The 16,847-nt window shown below is 43.2% G+C and overlaps 1 protein-coding gene across 1 annotated transcript in view; it reads left to right on the forward strand.

Moving 5' to 3' along the window:
• Positions 1–1,109: 1,109 nt before the first annotated feature.
• LOC149984278 (CUB and sushi domain-containing protein 3-like) overlaps positions 1,110–16,847 on the forward strand; it is a 569,716-nt gene continuing 553,978 nt past the window's right edge. The window contains exon 1 of the mRNA XM_090219648.1: positions 1,110–1,870. Within this exon, the coding sequence (XP_090075774.1) occupies positions 1,693–1,870 (178 nt within the window). The 5' untranslated portion in view covers positions 1,110–1,692. The remainder of the gene's footprint in view (positions 1,871–16,847) is intronic.

The raw sequence follows: 16,847 nt of genomic DNA on the forward strand, positions 1-16,847 counted from the left end.
ACTAAATATGAAGGAAACTGTGTAATGTAGGCTTCACTAATTATGAAGGAAACTGTGTAATGTAGGCTTCACTAAATATGAAGGAAACTGTAATGTAGGCTTCACTAAATATGAAGGAAACTGTGTAATGTAGGCTTCACTAAATATGAAGGAAACTGTAATGTAGGCTCCACTAATTATGAAGGAAACTGTAATGTAGGCTCCACTAAATATGAAGGAAACTGTATAATGTAGGCTCCACTAAATATGAAGGAAACTGTATAATGTAGGCTCCACTAATTATGAAGGAAACTGTGTAATGTAGGCTCCACTAAATATGAAGGAAACTGTGTAATGTAGGCTTCACTAAATATGAAGGAAACTGTGTAATGTAGGCTTCACTAAATATGAAGGAAACTGTATAATGTAGGCTCCACTAAATATGAAGGAAATTGTGTAATGTAGGCTCCACTAAATATGAAGGAAATTGTGTAATGTAGGCTCCACTAAATATGAAGGAAATTGTGTAATGTAGGCTCCACTAAATATGACTGTTTTGGTGACAATCTGGTTGATTAACAATATCGGGTTGTTTACACTTTTTATATATGTACATAAATAGATGCGGAACATCAAAAAATGTAGAACACCATAATATCTAATAACCCCCCAAAATGTATTTTCCTACCAATTAAGTAGCACAAAAAAATCGAGTCTTTTCATACGAATTAAGCCACACAGAAACGCAACAACAACAACAAAAATGCACGAAATCTGCAGAAATACTTTTTTTGTACAAATTTGCACGAATTGAATGTGAGATTGTGTTGCTTTATGGCCAGAAGTAAAGCCCAGCATGCACTTAACAATAGCTCAGATTCACTTCGTTTGACTCACTTATAACTTTTCAAGCTACTAAAACGTTATATTAACACTTTATAGGCATCAGACGGGCAGACTTTTCTTCCCAAAACGTCATAGAAATAGGCTAACCCTTCACAACGAATGATGGAATAGTTTGGTGTGCTGTTTCAGTTAAGACAATTTAAATCACAGCATTCACTTCCTGTTTAAAGTGACTACTAAAACCTGCAGAGGGCAGAAGAACTCTTGCCTCGTGCAGTTCAGCGTTCGTTACAATAATCATCTCGTCTTTGTATTGCAAATGTGATTCTCATCAGCGACAATAAATGATAGTTCTGCTGTTGCCTAGCAGGCGGGTTTGTTTCTTCAGCTTTTTGTTTAGAATGACATTGCTGTCAAGCCTTTACATCCAGCTGCCCCCAAAACAACACGCTGCCATGATCTCTCATTGGTTTTATACACGTGTGCTTGTATTGGGTTTTCAATTGAGGTAATGATTTGTTCAGCAGCTTGCAAATGCACGGAGTCCAGTTCAATGGCCCGATTGATACGGCAGCATCCTAAAGCACAGCTATCCATCGCGGAGGTTTGAGCAGAGCAGAGCCAGAGCAGAGAGGCAGCGAGGTGCAGGGAGATACAGCGATAGACAAGAACACACCAGAGATTATACTTGATGCCCCTCTCGGCGAGATGGTTGAGTCCACATCAAGGTTGCTGCCGCTGCTGTGCTATCCTCAAATCCACTGTTCACTTTTAGCTTCGTTCTCAGCGTCTGGCATAGCACTACGGATTGCTGTCTCTGGCTGAAAAGGAATACTTCCCAACCTAAATACGTGTTTAGTTGTAAATATGAAAACTGTGCATAGAGACGGATACTACGCGGGATCTATCGAACTATCTGACATGATCAATAGAAGGAGCGTTAAATGCTGCCGGACGGATTTAGTTCAATCTAGAACCATGAGGATTAGAACTGGAATTATATTCTGGAATCTCATATTTTCAATGATGTTCTCGTGTGTGAAAGGTACGTCATTGCAGTATTTCTTCTGGTTCTGCTTTATTTTTTGGGGTCCGGGAGAAAAATCGATTGTAGCTTTATGGACGTGCGCGGAAAATGCAAGGGGTTTTTGGATGGAGTGCCAGGGACGCATTTTTCTTCGGCTGCGCTCAATGCAGGCTTTGAGCGGAGTCTCGATAGATATTCTTGCAGTACACTCATCCGAATAGCAGACGTGAGCTGCTTTGGTTAGTAACTCGGGGATTGTGACTGACTTGATGAGTAACGACCATGCACTGCAGTTTTGTAATATAATACATCACGATATTTTTTTATCATTAACTTACAATAACCACGTTTTACATGATGGGTCATTTTGTGTTGTTGTTGTTGCGGGGTTTAGTCTTGTGGATCTCGTGCATTTCCTCCTGAAACCCCGGTTAAGTGCCTTTACGGGGTCGTGTAGTAGGTTAATGAACAACGATATGGAGCCAAAGTATCGAATGTTGGTCACAGACCTGCCAGCGCCTCCAGGTTGACTTCAGGTGCGCTGTTTAGTATTCTGATAGTGACGCCGCTACCACTTAAAGTGAATGGCCCCCGATATTATACAATTAGAGAACGAATGGATGAATCTTTATTTTTGAAAAACAACAACTTTGAGACTATCTAGTTACCTGCCAGGGGGAATTGTCTCGTGCTCGTGATGTAATATATACAAAAGAAGCTATGTCACAGCCTACGGTGTGTTGCGGTGGTAGGCTACAGATTAACATGTTGTATTTGGAGGCAGGAAAATGAGCCTATTTAAACGAGACTCTCCCGACATCTGCTATTTGGTTGAGAACCCCATTTCATGTCACATCAGCAAATTTCATTTTACCCACTTTTGAACAACAACAAAAAACACCTTGTTTTTTTTCTTCACCTAAAACTAATTGTTGCGCGTAGGCATATTGTTCACCCGCAAATGTTGGACAATATATGATATTTTCTATAATCTGCGTATTATAATGGAATTAATTAAGATCAAGGGCAAGCTAATTGCCACTCCATGTGTATCCGTGACACTTCATCATGCTTCCGTATGCATTATGTCAACAACACCATTATCTACAATGAGTCCAGTTACATCACTGAGTTTCACTCCTTACTCACTTCTAGAGCGGATGAAATATGATCCTCACTAACCCCCGTAGCTACTCCATATACTCTTGAGATGCGTTGTGATCCTGATACAGTATAATGCAGATACCAGTGTACATGTGGATCCCCCCCCTGCAGTCATTTCTGCTGTCTGTCTACTGGGGGTGGATGAATGTGTTGCCTGCCTCCATCAGGGTTTCATCACCACCCACATTGGAAAGACAAGACAGAGAAGGAGAAGAGAGAGGAGACTTCAAACAGCCCTTCAGCTACTGGATTGACACTTGATGCAGATTTGGTGATGCATGACTGCATTACCTAGAGGGGTCTGGAGAACACCTAGGGTTAGGATGATGGCCGAGCTAGCATGAAGCCAAGGGCAGGCCAGGCCACCCATATCCATCTCTGTTGGGCCGTCTTCTCTATCTCTTTCTCTCTATCTCTATGACTCCTTCTGACTCTCTGTCTCTCTCTCTCACACACACTTTCTCTTTTTCTCTATCTCTCTGACTCCATCTGACTATCTCCATCTATCTATATCTCTATCTCCCTCTCTCTCTCTCTCTTTCTCCCTCTCTCCCCCCTCTCTCTCTCTCTCTCTCTCTTTCTCTCTCCCTCTCTCCCCTCTCTCTAGCTCTCCCCTCTCTCTCTCTCTCTCTCTCTCTCTCTCTCTCTCTCTCTCTCTCTCTCTCTCTGTGGTTGGGAGTGGGACCAATGCCACGGGGCTTAACAAGGAAAAGCAAGTTCCTCCCTGAGCTCCAGCAAATAATTACCAGTAATCTGGGAGTGGGTTAATCTATTCAGTGATTGAGAGGGAGGGAAAGAGAGAGACAGAGAGAGAGAGAGAGAGGTGGAGAAGAGAGAGGGAGGGAAAGAGAGAGACTGAGAGAGAGACGGAGAAGAGAGTGGGGGGAAAGAGAGAGAGAGGGAGAGGCGGAGAAGAGAGAGGAAGAGAAAGATGGAGAGAGAGAGGTGGAGAAGAGAGTGGGGGGGAACTGTCACGATGACTTGTAGCTAGCTAGCTGTAGTGTGATTATGTAAACCAGGGCAGTTTGTCTGTGTAATTATACACTATCTTCACGGAGAGAAGGCATTATCCTGCCCCACAGGTTCTTCATCTCTCAAGTGGCTGTAGAGCCCATCTCTACTCCCTTCACACCATGTTGAGGAACCATCTCTTCTCCCTTCACACCATGTTGAGGAACCATCTCTTCTCCCTTCACACCATGTTGAGGAACCATCTCTTCTCCCTTCACACCATGTTGAGGAACCATCTCTTCTCCCTTCACACCATGTTGAGGAACCATCTCTTCTCCCTTCACACCATGTTGAGGAACCATCTCTTCTCCATTCACACCATGTTGAGGAACCATCTCTTCGTCCTTCACACCATGTTGAGGAACCATCTCTTCGTCCTTCACACCATGTTGAGGAACCATCTCTTCTCCATTCACACCATGTTGAGGAACCATCTCTTCTCCCTTCACACCATGTTGAGGAACCATCTCTTCTCCCTTCACAACATATAGTAGAACCATCTCTTCTCCCTTCACACCATGTTGAGGAACCATCTCTTCTTCCTTCACACCATGTTGAGGAACCATCTCTTCTCCCTTCACATCATATAGTAGAACCATCTCTTCTCCCTTCACATCATATAGTAGAACCATCTCTTCTCCCTTCACACCATGTTGAGGAACCATCTCTTCTTCCTTCACACCATGTTGAGGAACCATCTCTTCTCCCTTCACACCATGTTGAGGAACCATCTCTTCTCCCTTCACACCATGTTGAGGAACCATCTCTCCTCCCTTCACACCATGTTGAGGAACCATCTCTTCTCCCTTCACATCATGTTGAGGAACCATCTCTTCTCCCTTCACACCATGTTGAGGAACCATCTCTTCTCCCTTCACATCATATAGTAGAACCATCTCTTCTGCCTTCACATCATATAGTAGAACCATCTCTTCTCCCTTCACACACGGTTGAGGAACCATCTCTTCTCCCTTCACATCATATAGTAGAACCATCTCTTCTTCCTTCACATCATGCTGAGGAACCATCTCTTCTCCCTTCACACCATGTTGAGGAACCATCTCTTCTCCCTTCACACCATGTTGAGGAACCATCTCTTCTCCCTTCACACCATGTTGAGGAACCATCTCTTCTCCCTTCACACCATGTTGAGGAACCATCTCTTTGTCCTTCACACCATGTTGAGGAACCATCTCTTCTCCCTTCACACCATGTTGAGGAACCATCTCTTCTCCCTTCACATCATATAGTAGAACCATCTCTTCTTCCTTCACACCATGTTGAGGAACCATCTCTTCTCCCTTCACATCATGTTGAGGAACCATCTCTTCTCCCTTCACACCATGTTGAGGAACCATCTCTTCTTCCTTCACACCATGTTGAGGAACCATCTCTTCTCCCTTCACACCATGTTGAGGAACCATCTCTTCTCCCTTCACACCATGTTGAGGAACCATCTCTTCTCCCTTCACACCATGTTGAGGAACCATCTCTTCTCCCTTCACACCATGTTGAGGAACCATCTCTTCTCCATTTACACCATGTTGAGGAACCATCTCTTCTCCCTTCACACCATGTTGAGGAACCATCTCTTCTCCCTTCACACCATGTTGAGGAACCATCTCTTCTCCCTTCACACCGTGTTGAGGAACCATCTCTTCTTCCTTCACACCATGTTGAGGAACCATCTCTTCTCCCTTCACACCATGTTGAGGAACCATCTCTTCTCCCTTCACACCATGTTGAGGAACCATCACTACTCCCTTCACACCATGTTGAGGAACCATCTCTTCTCCCTTCACATCATATAGTAGAACCATCTCTTCTCCCTTCACATCATATAGTAGAACCATCTCTTCTCCCTTCACACCATGTTGAGGAACCATCTCTTCTCCCTTCACACCATGTTGAGGAACCATCTCTTCTTCCTTCACACCATGTTGAGGAACCATCTCTTCTCCCTTCACACCATGTTGAGGAACCATCACTACTCCCTTCACACCATGCTGAGGAACCATCTCTTCTTCCTTCACATCATGTTGAGGAACCATCTCTTCTTCCTTCACATCATGTTGAGGAACCATCTCTTCTCCTTTCACACCACGTTGAGGAACCATCTCTTCTCCCTTCACATCATGTTGAGGAACCATCTCTTCTTCCTTCACACCATGTTGAGGAACCATCTCTTCTCCCTTCACACCATGTTGAGGAACCATCTCTTCTCCCTTCACATCATATAGTAGAACCATCTCTTCTCCTTTCACACCACGTTGAGGAACCATCTCTTCTCCCTTCACATCATGTTGAGGAACCATCTCTTCTTCCTTCACACCATGTTGAGGAACCATCTCTTCTCCCTTCACACCATGTTGAGGAACCATCTCTTCTCCCTTCACATCATATAGTAGAACCATCTCTTCTCCCTTCACACCATGTTGAGGAACCATCTCTTCTTCCTTCACACCATGTTGAGGAACCATCTCTTCTCCCTTCACACCATGTTGAGGAACCATCACTACTCCCTTCACACCATGTTGAGGAACCATCTCTTCTTCCTTCACATCATATAGTAGAACCATCTCTTCTCCCTTCACACCATGTTGAGGAACCATCACTACTCCCTTCACACCATGTTGAGGAACCATCTCTTCTCCCTTCACATCATATAGTAGAACCATCTCTTCTCCCTTCACATCATATAGTAGAACCATCTCTTCTCCCTTCACACCATGTTGAGGAACCATCTCTTCTCCCTTCACACCATGTTGAGGAACCATCTCTTCTTCCTTCACACCATGTTGAGGAACCATCTCTTCTCCCTTCACACCATGTTGAGGAACCATCACTACTCCCTTCACACCATGCTGAGGAACCATCTCTTCTTCCTTCACATCATGTTGAGGAACCATCTCTTCTTCCTTCACATCATGTTGAGGAACCATCTCTTCTCCTTTCACACCACGTTGAGGAACCATCTCTTCTCCCTTCACATCATGTTGAGGAACCATCTCTTCTTCCTTCACACCATGTTGAGGAACCATCTCTTCTCCCTTCACACCATGTTGAGGAACCATCTCTTCTCCCTTCACATCATATAGTAGAACCATCTCTTCTCCTTTCACACCACGTTGAGGAACCATCTCTTCTCCCTTCACATCATGTTGAGGAACCATCTCTTCTTCCTTCACACCATGTTGAGGAACCATCTCTTCTCCCTTCACACCATGTTGAGGAACCATCTCTTCTCCCTTCACATCATATAGTAGAACCATCTCTTCTCCCTTCACACCATGTTGAGGAACCATCTCTTCTTCCTTCACACCATGTTGAGGAACCATCTCTTCTCCCTTCACACCATGTTGAGGAACCATCACTACTCCCTTCACACCATGTTGAGGAACCATCTCTTCTTCCTTCACATCATATAGTAGAACCATCTCTTCTCCCTTCACACCATGTTGAGGAACCATCTCTTCTTCCTTCACATCATGTTGAGGAACCATCTCTTCTCCCTTCACATCATGTTGAGGAACAATCTCTTCTCCCTTCACATCATGTTGAGGAACCATCTCTTCTCCCTTCACAACACATTGAGGAACCATCTCTTCGCCCTTCACACCACGTTGAGGAACCATCTCTTCTCCCTTCACATCATGTTGAGGAACCATCTCTTCTCCCTTCACACCATGTTGAGGAACCATCTCTTCTCCCTTCACACCATGTTGAGGAACCATCTCTTCTTCCTTCACATCATGTTGAGGAACCATCTCTTCTTCCTTCACATCATGTTGAGGAACCATCTCTTCTCCCTTCACACCACGTTGAGGAACCATCTCTTCTCCCTTCACACCATGTTGAGGAACCATCTCTTCGTCCTTCACACTACTCCATGGTGGATCTATAAGCTGTTGCATGCAGTCAAGACTGGAGTTAAAAAAATATTCATCTCCCTCTCTCTTTCTTTCAATTAAAATCAATTAAATACATTTTTTAAGTGAGCTTCATTGGCATGGGGAACCGTATGTTTACATTGCCAAAGCAAGTGAAATAAACAATAATCAGAAATGAAGTAAACAAATCAGACATTTTAAATGGTGTTGTATGCAGTCAGGACTAGAGATGAGGTGTTGGATGGACAGTGGAATACAGAACAACAGCTCAGCTGCTGTTATTCTCTGTGATGGATTTCAGCTCTTTGGAATCAGCCAGAAACTCAGTTTAGATAATGGGATCCAGCCAGAAACTCAGTTTAGATAATGTAATTGGGGAGATAAACAGAAAAGGGCAATTTGTAAACAGCCACTGGATCTGGCTGGCTGATACGGATTTGTAATGTTGTAAACAAAGTATCAGGCAGGAAACTAACGCTAGCAAATAAAAATTCAATCGAACTGCAGTTAAAGGGTATTTAAACGGAACAATTAGAATTGAGATGTAATAAACAAACCTGTAGATTAAAGTTTTAGAAAAATCATTCTCACCCACACAGATTAATAATCATTCACACCTACACAGATTAATAATCATTCACCCCCACACAGATTAAAAATCATTCACACCCACGCAGATTAAAAATCATTCAAGCCCACACAGATGAATAATGATTCACTCTCTCACAGAGATTAATAATCATTCACACCCACACAGATTAATAATGATTCACACTCTCACAGAGATTAATAATCATTCACACTCACAGAGATTAATAATCATTCACACCCACACAGATTAATAATGATTCACACACACACAGATGAATAATCATTCATACTCTCACAGAGATTAATAATGATTCATACACTCACAGAGATTAATAATGATTCATACACACAGATTAATAATGATTCACTCTCTCACAGAGATTAATAATCATTCACACCCACACAGATTAATAATGATTCATACTCTCACAGAGATTAATAATCATTCATACACTCACAGAGATTAATAATCATTCATACACTCACAGAGATTAATAATCATTCACACTCTCACAGAGATTAATAATCATTCACACTCTCACAGAGATTAATAATCATTCACACTCTCACAGAGATTAATAATGATTCATACACACACAGATTTTCTTAGCAACAGATTGACTTGTTGATAGGTTATCTCAGCTAGCAAAAAACAACACATTGCACGAGACAAGATTTGCAAATATTTCCTGTTATGAAAATGTAAATGCACAAATAGCAGATGGATAATTGATTGTTTCATGAAACATCTCACTGTGAAGAATCATACTGCTTATCTGGGCTGTCCTGAGGTGTCCTGAGGTGTCCTGAGGTGTCCTGGGGTGTTATATTCAGACTGTTGTCAACGTGTCCTGAGGTGTTATATTCAGACTGTTGTCAACGTGTCCTGAGGTGTTATATTCAGACTGTTGTCAACGTGTCCTGTTGTCTCTGACTCTCTCTCGCTCTCTCTCTCTCTGTTTCACACACAGGCACTCAGGTACACATATGCGCAGGCACGCACGCACGTACACACACACACACGCACGCACACACGCACGCACGCACACACGCACACAGGCACACACACACACACACACACACACACACACACACACACACACACACACACACACACACACACACACACACACACACACACACACACACACACAGGACCGCCAAATTCTAAACAACCTCAGCAGTAATGTCCTTGTTCAGTAGAGATATTCAGATCGAGTGTTGTGATCTTGGGTTCATTGGGAGAAATTTCTAGACTCCAAATGGAATATGCCAGAACCCTGAATTCTAAGTTATATAGATAGATTCATCAAGTAGCCTGAAGTCATTGTTTTGGGAGTTATTTCCAAATGGAATATCTTACTGGCATTCTATACATTCTAGTGACAGACTCGTGAGGTACGACCACTGTGATTATTATTATCTGACCCTGCTGGTCATCTATCAACATTTGGCCACATCTTGGCCATGTTCTGTTATAATCTCCACCCGGCACAGCTAGAAGAGGACTGGCCACCCCTCAGAGCCTGGTTCCTCTCTAGGTTTATAATCTCCACCCGGGACAGCCAGAAGAGGACTGGCCACCCCTCATAGCCTGGTTCCTCTCTAGGTTTATAATCTCCACCCGGAACAGCCAGAAGAGGACTGGCCACCCCTCAGAGCCTGGTTACTCTCTAGGTTTATAATCTCCACCCGGAACAGCCAGAAGAGGACTATCCACCCCTCAGAGCCTGGTTCCTCTCTAGGTTTATAATCTCCACCCGGAACAGCCAGAAGAGGACTGGCCACCCCTCAGAGCCTGGTTCCTCTCTAGGTTTATAATCTCCACCCGGCACAGCCAGAAGAGGACTGGCCCACCCCTCAGAGTCTGGTTCCTCTCTAGGTTTCTTCCTAGGTTTTGGCCTTTCTAGGGAGTTTTTCCTAGCCACCGTGCTTCTACACCTGCATTGCGTGCTGTTTTGGGGGTTTTAGGCTGGGTTTCTGTACAGCACTTTGAGATATCAGCTGATGTACGAAGGGCTATATAAATACATTTGATTTGATTTGATTTGATTTGATACAGTAGTAGAACTTCACTTGTCTGTTTAGAATCTGGGAGACGAAGGGATGATCCATTCTATCAATGGGACTGGACTACAATCCATTCTATCAAAGGGACTGGACTACAATCCATTCTATCAAAGGGACTGGACTACTATCCATTCTATCAATGGGACTGGACTACAATCCATTCTATCAATGGGACTGGACTACTATACATTCTATCAAAGGGACTGGACTACAATCCATTCTATCAATGCGACTGGACTACAATCCATTCTATCAATGCGACTGGACTACAATCCATTCTATCAATGCGACTGGACTACTATCCATTCTATCAATGGTAGATGTGGGTCCAATACTGTAGTTCTGAGTAGAGCTGCACAGTCATGTTTATAAAAGGGATCTCTTTAGAGAGGGGCATCTTATCAGGGTCACCGTCTACAAACAAGTTGACTCTTTCTATGTTATGATTGTTTTCCCTCACCTCTCTAGTTTACACTACAGGCTGTCAATCATCTGAGGAGAGTTGGGGGCCTTTTCTAGTTTACACTACAGGCTGTCTGAGGAGAGTTGGGGGCCTTTTCTAGTTTACACTACAGGCTGTCAATCATCTGAGGAGAGTTGGGGGCCTTTTCTAGTTTACACTACAGGCTGTCAATCATCTGAGGAGAGTTGGGGGCCTTTTCTAGTTTACACTACAGGCTGTCAATCATCTGAGGAGAGTTGGGGGCCTTTTCTAGTTTACACTACAGGCTGTCAATCATCTGAGGAGAGTTGGGGGCCTTTTCTAGTTTACACTACAGGCTGTCAATCATCTGAGGAGAGTTGGGGGCCTTTTCTAGTTTACACTACAGGCTGTCTGAGGAGAGTTGGGGGCCTTTTCTAGTTTACACTACAGGCTGTCTGAGGAGAGTTGGGGGCCTTTTCTAGTTTACACTACAGGCTGTCAATCATCTGAGGAGAGTTGGGGGCCTTTTCTAGTTTACACTACAGGCTGTCAAACATCTGAGGAGAGTTGGGGGCCTTTTCTAGTTTACACTACAGGCTGTCAATCATCTGAGGAGAGTTGGGGGCCTTTTCTAGTTTACACTACAGGCTGTCAATCATCTGAGGAGAGTTGGAGGCCTTTTCTAGTTTACACTACAGGCTGTCAATCATCTGAGGAGAGTTGGGGGCCTTTTCTAGTTTACACTACAGGCTGTCAATCATCTGAGGAGAGTTGGGGGCCTTTTCTAGTTTACACTACAGGCTGTCTGAGGAGAGTTGGGGGCCTTTTCTAGTTTACACTACAGGCTGTCTGAGGAGAGTTGGGGGCCTTTTCTAGTTTACACTACAGGCTGTCAATCATCTGAGGAGAGTTGGGGGCCTTTTCTAGTTTACACTACAGGCTGTCAAACATCTGAGGAGAGTTGGGGGCCTTTTCTAGTTTACACTACAGGCTGTCAATCATCTGAGGAGAGTTGGGGGCCTTTTCTAGTTTACACTACAGGCTGTCAATCATCTGAGGAGAGTTGGGGGCCTTTTCTAGTTTACACTACAGGCTGTCAATCATCTGAGGAGAGTTGGGGGCCTTTTCTAGTTTACACTACAGGCTGTCAATCATCTGAGGAGAGTTGGGGGCCTTTTCTAGTTTACACTACAGGCTGTCAATCATCTGAGGAGAGTTGGGGGCCTTTTCTAGTTTACACTACAGGCTGTCAATCATCTGAGGAGAGTTGGGGGCCTTTTCTAGTTTACACTACAGGCTGTCAATCATCTGAGGAGAGTTGGGGGCCTTTTCTAGTTTACACTACAGGCTGTCAATCATCTGAGGAGAGTTGGGGGCCTTTTCTAGTTTACACTACAGGCTGTCAATCATCTGAGGAGAGTTGGGGGCCTTTTCTAGTTTACACTACAGGCTGTCAATCATCTGAGGAGAGTTGGGGGCCTTTTCTAGTTTACACTACAGGCTGTCTGAGGAGAGTTGGGGGCCTTTTCTAGTTTACACTACAGGCTGTCAATCATCTGAGGAGAGTTGGGGGCCTTTTCTAGTTTACACTACAGGCTGTCAATCATCTGAGGAGAGTTGGGGGCCTTTTTTTAGTTTTTCCTGACGTCGACTAAAACATAAAACCCTGTATTATTTCTACAAGACACACCAAGGTTTTTGATAAGAAATTGGGATCAAAAGACATCTAGGCTGATGACAATAGACGCTCAAATACTACGGTTGAAATATTTCATTGACGCCGTTACACTGGGCGGTCGATACTCTCATCGTTTTTATGACAGTTTTTAATTTTAGTTGTGAATTCTATTCGAAGGGTATTTATGTTGTTGGGTCTAACCGATCCTGTGTGAGATTACCTGGCCTCTGTTCAATCAATAGGCCTGAACACTGGAGTAGAGAACACTCCTGTGTGAGATTACCTGGCCTCTGTTCAATCAATAGGCCTGAACACTGGAGTAGAGGACACTCCTGTGTGAGATTACCTGGCCTCTGTTCAATCAATAGGCCTGAACGCTGGAGTAGAGAACACTCCTGTGTGAGATTACCTGGCCTCTGTTCAATCAATAGGCCTGAACGCTGGAGTAGAGAACACTCCTGTGTGAGATTACCTGGCCTCTGTTCAATCAATAGGCCTGAACACTGGAGTAGAGAACACTCCTGTGTGAGATTACCTGGCCTCTGTTCAATCAATAGGCCTGAACGCTGGAGTAGAGAACACTCCTGTGTGAGATTACCTGGCCTCTGTTCAATCAATAGGCCTGAACGCTGGAGTAGAGAACACTCCTGTGTGAGATTACCTGGCCTCTGTTCAATCAATAGGCCTGAACACTGGAGTAGAGAACACTCCTGTGTGAGATTACCTGGCCTCTGTTCAATCAATAGGCCTGAACACTGGAGTAGAGAACACTCCTGTTGGATGGCTTCGTTTTCAGATCTGTGTTTTGTTGTATTTAGGAGGAAAATAAAACCCTGCTGAAAGGGACTGAAACATTGGCTGTGGTGGGAGATCAGTTTTCTGGAGACGTTTTGAGACAAAGGTAATCACACGGTGATATCCGTTCTCATTGTGCTATTGGTGCTAACCTGTATAACTAAAGGAGGGGGAAGAGACAGAGAGAAACAGAGATAGAGAAACAGAGAATGAGAGACACAGAGACAGAGAAACAGAGACAGAGAAACAGAGAATGAGAGACACAGAAACAGAGAGACAGAGAAACAGAGACAGAGAGAGAGAAAGAGAGAAACAGAGAAACAGAGAAACAGAGAAAGAGAAACAGAGAGAGAGAGAAAGAGAAAGAGAGAAACAGAGAAACAGAGAAAGAGAGAAATCCACTATAAGATAAGCTTGACCTTTCCAATGCTCACCATAAAGACTCTATCTATCTACTGTCTATCCTGCTACTGTAGTCCGAGAGAACACGTCCTAACCTCCTACCCAATGTATGACCATATTAGAGACACATATTTCCCTCAGATTACACAGATCCACAAAGAATTTGAAAACAAACCCAATTTTGATAAACGCCTATATCTACTGGGTGAAATACCACAGTGTGACATCACAGCAGCAAGATATGTGACCTGTTGCCACAAGAAAAGGGCAACCAGTGAAGAACAAACACCAGTGTAAATACAACCCATATTTATGTTTATTTATTTTCCCTTGTGTACTTTAACCATTTGTACACCGTTACAACACTGTATATATATAATATGACATTTGTAATGTCTTTATTGTTTTGAAACTTCTGTATGTGTAATGTTTACTGTTAATTTTTATTGTTTATTTAACTTTTGTATAATATCTACCTCACTTGCTTTGGCAATGTTAACACATGTTTCCCATGCCAATAAAGCCCTTGAATTGAATTGAATTGAATTGAGAGTCTGATGGGGATCTCTCAGTATAAGGACTGTATCTATCTACTGTCTATCCTGCTACTGTAGTCAGAGCGAGTCTGATGGGGATCTCTCAGTTGGCTGACTTACCTTTAAGGTCCAGTATAGCTGGTTGTGATATGGCTGTAAGGATGAGGTTATAGACCAGTATAGTTGGGTGTGATATGGCTGTAAGGATGAGGTTATAGACCAGTATAGTTGGGTGTGATATGGCTGTAAGGATGAGGTTATAGACCAGTATAGCTGGGTATGATATGGCTGTAAGGATAAGGTTATAGACCAGTATAGCTGGGTATGATATGGCTGTAAGGATAAGGTTATAGACCAGTATAGCTGGGTGTGATATGGCTGTAAGGATAAGGTTATAGACCAGTATAGCTGGGTGTGATATGGCTGTAAGGATAAGGTTATAGACCAGTATAGCTGGGTATGATATGGCTGTAAGGATAAGGTTATAGACCAGTATAGCTGGGTGTGATATGGCTGTAAGGATGAGGTTATAGACCAGTATAGTTGGGTGTGATATGGCTGTAAGGATGAGGTTATAGACCAGTATAGTTGGGTGTGATATGGCTGTAAGGATAAGGTTATAGACCAGTATAGCTGGGTGTGATATGGCTGTAAGGATGAGGTTATAGACCAGTATAGTTGGGTGTGATATGGCTGTAAGGATGAGGTTATAGACCAGTATAGTTGGGTGTGATATGGCTGTAAGGATAAGGTTATAGACCAGTATAGCTGGGTGTGATATGGCTGTAAGGATAATGTTATAGACCAGTATAGCTGGGTGTGATATCGCTGTAAGGATAAGGTTATAGACCAGTATAGCTGGGTGGGATATGGCTGTAAGGATAAGGTTATAGACCAGTATAGCTGGGTGTGATATGGCTGTAAGGATAAGGTTATAGACCAGTATAGCTGGGTGTGATATGGCTGTAAGGATAAGGTTATATACCAGTATAGCTGGGTGTGATATGGCTGTAAGGATAAGGTTATAGACCAGTATAGCTGGGTGTGATATGGCTGTAAGGATAAGGTTATAGACCAGTATAGCTGGGTGTGATATGGCTGTAAGGATAAGGTTATAGATCAGTATAGCTGGGTGTGATATGGCTGTAAGGATAAGGTTATAGACCAGTATAGCTGGGTGTGATATGGCTGTAAGGATAAGGTTATAGACCAGTATAGCTGGGTGTGATATGGCTGTAAGGATAAGGTTATAGACCAGTATAGCTGGGTGTGATATGGCTGTAAGGATAAGGTTATAGACCAGTATAGCTGGGTCTGATATGGCTGTAAGGATAAGGTTATAGACCAGTATAGCTGGGTGTGATATGGCTGTAATTATAAGGTTATAGACCAGTATAGCTGGGTGGGATATGGCTGTAAGGATAAGGTTATAGACCAGTATAGCTGGGTGTGATATGGCTGTAAGGATAAGGTTATAGACCAGTATAGCTGGGTGTGATATGGCTGTAAGGATAAGGTTATAGACCAGTATAGCTGGGTCTGATATGGCTGTAAGGATAAGGTTATAGACCAGTATAGCTGGGTGTGATATGGCTGTAATTATAAGGTTATAGACCAGTATAGCTGGGTTGAACACATACTTTAAAACATACCAAATCAATAGACTATAATAATATCTCCCCTTTAAATATCAAGGCCAAATAACGGTTCATTTGAAATGGTTTAGTCGTAGGCGTCGGTTTCATGGATCTCTGTCTTTGTGTGTCTTCGGCTGCCCCAGGGAGAACTCTGTATAATCTAGATTATTGGGGTGATGGATGAAAGGAGCACGAAGCCTTCCGCAATGGCATTAACCCACAAATGAACACATACTGTACCATAAAACACAGCTTAATGGAATTCATGCATGTCCTCTCCTCTGAAAGACCAGAATGAATGTTCATGTGTTTCCTTTGAAGTTGAATAAACAAGATAAATGTTTACAATTTATTTTTATAGATACAAAAGCTTTTATAGAAACGTCAGCGTGTAAGACATTACAAGCATTTTTAATTCACTGCTGTGTTGAGAAGGAACCTGATTCAAATTCACATAATAGATGGCTTACTCAGAGATGGAGGGAGAAAGAGTGAAGGAGAGAGAGAGCGAGAGATTGAGGAAGAAGAGAGAAAAAGAGAGAGAATAGAGAGAGAGGAGAGAGAAGAGAGAGATGTGGAGGAAGGAGAGAGAAAAAGAGAGAGAAGAGAGAGAGAGAAGAGAGAGAGAGAGAGAGAGAGAGAGAGAGAGGTGGAGGAAGGAGAGAGAAAAAGAGAGAAGAGAGAGAGAGAGAGAGGTGGAGGAAGGAGAGAGAAAAAGAGAGAGAAGAGAGAGAGAGAAGAGAGAGACGTGGAGGAAGGAGAGAGAAAAAGAGAGAGAAGAGAGAGAGAGAAGAGAG

This window comes from Oncorhynchus mykiss, chromosome 3 (genome assembly GCF_057628025.1).
Source record: "Oncorhynchus mykiss isolate SJ-2025 chromosome 3, ASM5762802v1, whole genome shotgun sequence".
In the NCBI taxonomy this organism is placed as follows: Eukaryota; Metazoa; Chordata; class Actinopteri; order Salmoniformes; family Salmonidae; genus Oncorhynchus; species Oncorhynchus mykiss.